Below are 8,196 nucleotides of genomic sequence, written 5' to 3' on the forward strand. Positions count from 1 at the left end.
TTAATGACTTTAACTGGCTCTGTTGCTTTTATTTGCACATGGACTAGGTATATGGTAAATGCACATTTACAGCGAAGTGCGCTCTTAAATACTATATGTAGATACATTTAACATCATTTCAAATACTATTTTCTTCCTATTTCCTCTTCAAGAGATACCGGTCAATGGATGATGTATTATCCCAACATGTCTAAGTTTTTTGCTCAGTTTGTAGAAATTATTTTCGTAGTGTTTAATTTTAATTCTCACTACAGAATTATAGACGACCTTTACTTTTTCACGAAGAGAAGACGATCAGTGCATTAACAACAGTCAATTTTTCAAAAATTGATTTACATATCACTTGTGCATAGATGAATAGTCATTACCTTTTTCTACTTCAGCAATGGTTCTTTCGTCACTAAGCTATTAGGGACAATGAAAAACTTCGGTCAAAATCTTTGTCCATAGCGTATCTAGAAAGTATGTAAGTACTTCTTATGTACTTTTAACATTTGAGGATGGTAAACAATGCAGTTGCGTTGAAACAAACTCTCTTTTAAATTGTTAATAAACCTAAATAAAAACACCGTTAATAGAAATACCGGTATGCAAATGCCTCATATCACCATCTGTTCAAAAGAATTCTTGAACTTCTCTGTTTCTTCAACGTGGTCATTTTCTACAGATCTGTTAACAAAAAGAAAGCCGGGTTTATTCATGTGAGATCCTGCACTTAAGAATAGCGAAGTGCCCAACGTTTGAAAAAAATAGAATGCAAATTACTTGAACCCTGCGAAAGTCAGGCAAGATAAGCGCGAAATAGAGGAAACGTAGGAGACGTTTTATGAACTCTGTCGTTCTTGGACAAGACACCTTACTCTCACAGCACTTCTCTCCATCCAGGTGTATAAACGAGCGGTATGGGTTATTGACCAGGATCCTCATCAGAGGTTTCTTGTGGCTGCCAATATTGGTATAAACACCAGTGGTTCAACAGTGGTTGCAAGGTAATATTTAACAATTAGTCACTAAAGGAAGGTGACTTTCACCGACACTGAGGAAAATAATTGTTTTAGTATATAGCACACGAGTTGAATAAATAATGCAAAAATCCCTTATGAATATTACTTGGCGCCAAAAGCACTTGTGTGGTATATTACTGAAACAATTATCCACCTCAGTGTCGGTGAAAGTCACCTCCACTTCACTGTATTATTGTTAAATATTGGTCAAATAAATGTCTTATCTAGGAAGATCGAAAGGCTCTGTTCGTAGGGTGGTGGGATCATAAATCATTCCCAGAACTTTGACTGATTACGACAACCGAAAACCATCCGCTTTGTCTGTGTCTTGTCGCTGATCCTCTGTAGATCGGAGGTGTAATACTTTGCATGTAGCATAGAATGTGTGTGTATATTTACCCTCGGATTTAAAAGTAGCTTGGTGTAGCTAGTATCTCCCAGCCTTACCCCACCCCTACAGAGGACAGACCATGTTATGAGTTCGAAGGTTTTGAGGATGGGTAGCTTGCAAACTAAACTGAACGCAGGGTTGTCGGAACAGCAACAAGATTTATTCCAAAATGAACGTAGTCTCCACGAAATAAAACTCTAAACAGTACGTAACTCGATAAACTTACTCGGCCTCCGCCAACTTGAATAAACACTACTTCTGACACACTTGACTAAACACGGCTAACGCAAACTCTCTTCGCTTGTGAAAACTAACTGAAAACTCCGCTTAGACTCGTCTACTTATATACTCTCACAATAAGCTCCTAGAACTTTCTAAAACAGTCTAATTATAGAAAGATTACAAAACATGTCGATTTAGAAACGTTCACACAAGATCCAAAAAATAAACAAGCTACGAACTCTCACAAAGCTTCTAGAAAGTCACGCTGGTCACGCAGTACAATTTTTCGTAACAGACCACAACACCCGGTCGTGAAGTTCCGTGAATCTCATTATGTGGGAGCATTGGACATGTATGGAGGACGGTTTAGAGCCCTTTTCTGAGAAGACTTGAAAGTGTAACCATTGCAGATAGGGTTACAAAGGAAGCACTTTCTTCAGTTATTTGAAGACCCTTAATATGGGTCCGATCGAGGTATTGAACCCAGGATCTCCCCAACGAGAATCCGACGCTCAGCTACTGAGCGATCGGTCGGCGGTTGTTTCATAGAAACATGGCGTCGGTCACTTAACACTCGTTTGAACAATTTTGGCCAACATTGCGTCGATCATCTTCCTTCGGACTCATGGATAACAATGGTAGGTTTACAATCTTATCATACTTAGATTTACGTTAAAGGGGCTATGTCACGCAATTTTAGGCAATTTCAGCATTGATCAAATGGTCATAGAATAAACTGAAATAACAAAATAACGGCTCAAAACTATAGAAGAACTCAAACAAAACACAGGAAAGCTAAGAAGGGACAAGGATGGACAAAACTGGGGAGGATTGAAGTGGATTGCATTTGGGTAAATTTGAAAAACGTCGGCCCACCTTTTTTCAAATTTATATCAGTCTATATCAAAATATCATTTAAACAGCTGGAAAATCATTCGCAATTGTTATGTGGCCGTGATTTTGCAAATAAAAGACTCTTGCTCTGCCAATTTGACTTTTAGAGCTCATAACTAACAATTTTAAACAAAATTACCTAAAACAGCGTGACCTAGCCCCTTTAAGGAGGAATTTCTTCCAACTTGGGGAAACACTTCTACATCTCCATGCACCTGTTCTTTTTTTAGTGCAGACAGGAAGGCACCTTGCTCTCAAAACGTGCAACGTCTGCATTTATTATGGAAACTTGCTCATAATTCAGTAACATTTTATGGATGTTTGGAATTCACAGTGTCATTACTGGCCGTTGCGTGAGAACAAGTGATTAATTTTTTTTCCTTTCCTTTTTCTTGCCGAAAGCCAAAATGGATGTTAATCGCGTGTTTTTATACCTGGAAAAGGTCATTCGACATGTAAAAGCAGCGTAAAACTGATGAAACAATTGGACAATATAAATAACAAGGAGTTTTAGCATTAATTTAAGAGGTCGTTGAAGTAACGTTTTAGTCTAGTACTAAATTCTCGCAGCATTTTTGTTTCAGTACTGGTAGAATTTACATAGCTACATTGAATACAACGGAGACTCCATACGTGATCAGTAGTAATGGTTTTATTTAATGACCGGAAAATGAGATAAATATCGGTTCTAAAATCGTATTTAACGCAGTATATATTTACATAAAATAACTAAAACTGATTAAAACGATTTTTAATTTCTTTTAAACTGATAAGCTGTCAAGAATGCATTAACCAACAAAAAGTGAATTCTGTTATTACTGACTAAGCTAACACACGATAACACAATTCATATAAATCTTTGAACTGCAGAATAGCTATTAAAAATACTATGTAATCTACAAATGTAATAAGGAATATCATATTTCATACAGTACTTGCGCTGTAATTGGTTAACATGACAGGCCGCTACTTGACTTTTTTCACGCACTTTGATTTCCTAAAGATATAATAAATGTTGCTAACCTTGTTTTCTCGGGGCATGTTTTCGGCTTCTTGTCTTTTCCAGTTCAAATCGTGGAACTCCTGCTTCACACATGGGCCTTATTAAAAGAACCTTACAAAACGACGACGCCAGAAAGCGATAATATTATTGGGTTTAGATAGAGATGAAAAAGAGCTCGGCACGTAGTTTGAGATATTTCGTCATCGTTCTCATCAAAACAACATAAAATAAGAAAATACCAGGTTTTTGGGATAACGCGAGCATACAACAACGAATCTTTCATTTTTTGCTTTACTTCTAAACTCTTTGTACCAAACAAGTTACAACATACTTCTCTCGTATTGTACAAAACGAAAAAATCTCAAAATACTTAAGACAGCACAGAGCATCAACTAACTGAGGAGACAGGAAATCAAATCACAACAAATAAAATAAAAGGGAAGGGGGAAACAGGGGGCAAACCAACAAAGTCACTACCAGACAATCTCAATTTGTACGAAGACGTCAGTATCCGACTTTGCTTCACGAATTGCTTTTCCGGCCATTCTGCCGAGAAACAGTCCCCTGGGTGACGAGAGATACTATGAAGCAGTTTAGCATATAGGAGTCCATTTACGTCCTGTACAGGCGACACTTCCTAGACAGACCTCACTAAGGAACAAAGTGGTACCTTCAACCCCAAGCTCAGTCGATCAATATATTCCGGCGTTTTCTCGGGTTGTACGGTCCACTTTTTTCCAGTTTAAATCATGGCCCGAGTGCACATATATTGAACAGGAAAAAAAAGGAAATGGAACTTATGCCTGGGGCTTGCTCTCGAAGGTCCCGAAAACGTTTGGGGCCCGAAAGGCAATTTGAAAAACTAAGATCCACTTATGATGAAAAGCTAATTAAATAAGTCTCATGACTTAAGACGTTTCCTTTTGAAGGTACGGAGCGTTTTATCGTGTCAACCTAAACGCTCAAAAACGGGACTTTTGAGCCGCAGAAAAAGGCCCCTGGTTCTCACTTTTGAAGCAAGTCTAGAATAAGGAAAGAGCAATCGACAACAAACGCAAACTCAGGAGTATCTTGGTCCTTTGTATTTTTAAAACAAAAGACACTAATTAACGATAATTTAAAGGGGTAGCTCTTAATTACCAAACCTTTGCAATGGACTCCTTGAAATATATAGTCATTAACTCTACAGTTATCCTTTTTTGCCAAGTAAATTACGTGGTAAATTACGTGTTGCTTCGTCAGTTGTGAGAACCAGGCGTTACAGTAACAAAATATTTATTATTATATCTTTTGGCAATGAAATCATGCGGCAAACCTACCTTGAAACTGTGGAGTATGGTCCGCTCAATCACAGAGCGCGTACTATCTAAAATCCTATAGTAAAACACAATACACTTACATTTTCCGTAGTAATATGAAGTTGCAGATAAATCATGAGGGAAAGTGTATTTATGTGCGCTGTTAATACCTTTTTTATTTCCCGTGAATCGTAATTAAAATTATGACTGAGAGACGTGATGTTTGCACATAATTATCTCTCAAACGAAAATCAGCTGTTTGATTCATTATGAGGTGCGATTTTATTGCAAAAGAAATGCCAGGAACTAACAAAAGACGTGTTCAAACTTATCCTTTTTCGGGAACTGCATTGGGCGACAAAATAACTAGTGATGACGCCTTAGTTGTCACGAGAAGCCTTGACCACTGTTCACTCCAACATGGCAGAATTTCTTTTACTGTACGGCTTCGAAGTAGGCTAGAGAAACGTGAAAAGATCATTTCTTTTCCCTCAAGCGGTATCAAAACGACCTCTCCCCCCAGTTGGCAATCCTCATGTATTTGTTGAGTATATTTTTTTTAGTTCAGTTCTAGAAAAAACTCATTTGTTCCAATGGTTTGAATAAAAAAGGAATGTTTAAAAACAGCAAATGGTGATGAGTCAGGTTAATCACGAAGATGCACTACTGGTCTCTTCCAAAAAATACTATGATATTTAACAATTAGGTTAAGCATTCAGTTGCCAGGCGAGAGGGAAATAAGAAGTACGAATCAAATGTTGGCCGCACAGCATTAATACTAGTATGATATAAGTAGGTTTTTAGGGTAAGTTGTAGTGCTGAGAAATTCCCAAGTTATCTCATCTGGGACCAGTTTCTCGAAATTTCCGGTAATTACCGGGCGTGTTTCCGGTGACAAAAAAACACCTTGGATGTTGAAAAAGGACACATTTCCAAGTCATGAATCTTTGTGATCATGGGCGTAGCCAGGACTTTTCAAAAGGGGGTGGGGGGGGGGGGGGTCACACTTTGTCAAACAGAGGGTACTCGCGTTTTCGCAACCTGAATATAGTAGGTTGTTTGCTTAAAAAAAGGCTCACAAAGGGGGGTCACGGGCACCCCAGGCCACCCCTAGCTACGCCCTTGGTGATAGTTTTGTTTTCTCTAAATTTTTCTCTAGGTTGTTTTCATGTGATGTCATGTCGGCCATGTTGGGGGATAGGAACAAAAGACTTTTATTCCTTTGGGATATCACCTCTTTTTTGATGCAAATTCGTGTTAAATATTTCCTATTGTTTTGACCCCCAACATGGCTGCCTTGTCACGTGGTTGCAAACGAAGAATAACTGAAACATATTAACACATCAGCTTTTCAGGGTAAGTAGATCGTAGTTTTTCAAATTGCTTTTCGGGCGCGAAGAGTTTACGGGACTTTCGAGAAACGAGACACTGGCCCGGGTTGCTCGACGCAAGGTTAGCGTTAACTATCGTTAAATACCATGGAAACCTAGAGCTTTTGATACGGTTATTGCCAGAATGGATATTCCAAAATATGGTGAGACACTTAAATTTGTGTATATAAAGTACCAACCGATCTTACTAAGTCTTACCAAAGGTTAACAATTTATGAAAGCTAACCATTTCGCCGGCGCTTAGACCAAATCACTACGTTGACCCAGCAGTTATTCTCTGCCTAAATAGGGTGTCGTTTATCTGCCTATACCTGTTTATGTGTCACGAAGTGTGTCACCATATTTTGGAGTATCCATTCTAGCAATAACCCTTTTGATATCTCTTAACCAACGGTTAGCGGTGACCAGGCTTCCTGCAACCGGTCCCTGAACGTTAGCCCTAGTAAGGGAAATGAGCCCACACAAGAACAGAAAAACTCTGACCAGGGTGGGTTTGGGAGAGGGAAAGATGAGTCAAATCCTACGCTCTGATTGGCTGGCTAACCCAGCGGGGAAGATGAAGTTATCTTGCCCACGCGGTCTTACCCTCAAAATGTTCCCGCAAGAGAAATTAAGAGTTGATTTTTTTTTGTGTGTATAACAAACTCCTCTCCAGATATTGACCTGGTTGGTTTTTTTTGTCTTGGTCCTTAAACACGCACACACTAAAAAAATGCGAATTTGGCTAATATCTAGCGATCTTGACCGAGCAAGCTTGGTCCATCAAGGATTTTCTGAATTTATTAGTACCTGCAGTCGGAGATGAATTGTAACATGTGCTTACCGTCTTACCCAAACATCCCTATAATGCAACACTCTTACAAGTCTACCAAAAGTTCTTTTTTTTGGAGTGGGCAATTAAAGGTGCGGTATCTAGCTCACTCACACATTCAATCATTGACGCGTAAGGAACGCTTCGCAAATTTGCACCTTAAAAAAAGGCCTTAATAGGACAATATGTCCGTAGTAGTAACGTTACTTGTCTGTCTTAATTTTCAAGATTCGATCACTTTTTCAGTGGCCATACAGAAATATTCAAGTTTATTGGTAACTTTCTATATGAATTATGCTCAGATAACCTTGAACACAAGTGCTGTAATTATGGGTTAACTTTGACTATTGTTGTCTCACTTTAGTTTGTCTGGCTCGATTTTTCATACTGTTCACGTGCTTTGCTGTTAACATCATGACACTAGCCACCATAGGAATTGACAGGTACGACGCTATCTGTCGCGCACCAGTTCGTAGAATAACGTGTCAAAAAACTGCGCACTACAATACCTTTATCTGGCTATTTGCATGTTTTACTGCCGTTCCTGGTGGCGCCGGACACCTTTTAACAGCTATGCAGGGCAAACACGTCTGTGCAAGCCCGGGACGGGCATTTGACCAAAACGCACACACAGGAAAGTATGTCATGCTTGCTGTGGTTACCCTGTGGATCGTACCGTCACTTTGCATCAAGTTCAACCGATTTTACGGGATTGTCAAGTACGTGCGAGAGTACTCGTCACATCTTCGGTCCGTCCTTGGGACATCGAGCGTAAAGCGGGAGGTTAAGTTAACAAAAATTTGCGTCACTATGATGATTACTTACGCGAACTTGTGGATTACGTTCGCGATCATGGTAATGCTAAGAAACAAGTTTTCTTCCGTCCCCGTCCATTGTGCTTATCTCTGGGCGCATTCTTTAGCTTACTACAGTTTTGCTGTTGTACCAATAGAGTACATGATCCTTGACAAGAGATGTTTAACACATGTTTATAGAAAATTCATGCGAAAGTCACGTTCAAAAATTTCAGCCGAAGATGGAAGTTCCCAATTGAAGAGTTTTGCAAAAGATTTTAGCACCGTTCACTCACAACCAAGTAAAGGGAAGAAACAATGGAGAATGCACCATACTTCAATAGAGGCAAAAACAGTAGTGAGCAACGTTGCCGCTTCAGAAATTTGA

The 8,196-nt window shown here is 39.1% G+C and overlaps 1 protein-coding gene across 1 annotated transcript; it reads left to right on the forward strand.

The window, feature by feature from the left end:
- Positions 1-6,327: 6,327 nt before the first annotated feature.
- On the forward strand, positions 6,328-8,196 carry LOC137985517 (RYamide receptor-like). The gene is made up of 2 exons (XM_068833137.1): positions 6,328-6,346; positions 7,379-8,196. The coding sequence occupies exons 1-2, from the start codon at positions 6,328-6,330 to the stop codon at positions 8,194-8,196; spliced, it is 837 nt and encodes a 278-aa protein (XP_068689238.1).

This window comes from Montipora foliosa, chromosome 14, assembly GCF_036669935.1.
Source record: "Montipora foliosa isolate CH-2021 chromosome 14, ASM3666993v2, whole genome shotgun sequence".
Taxonomy (NCBI): Eukaryota; Metazoa; Cnidaria; class Anthozoa; order Scleractinia; family Acroporidae; genus Montipora; species Montipora foliosa.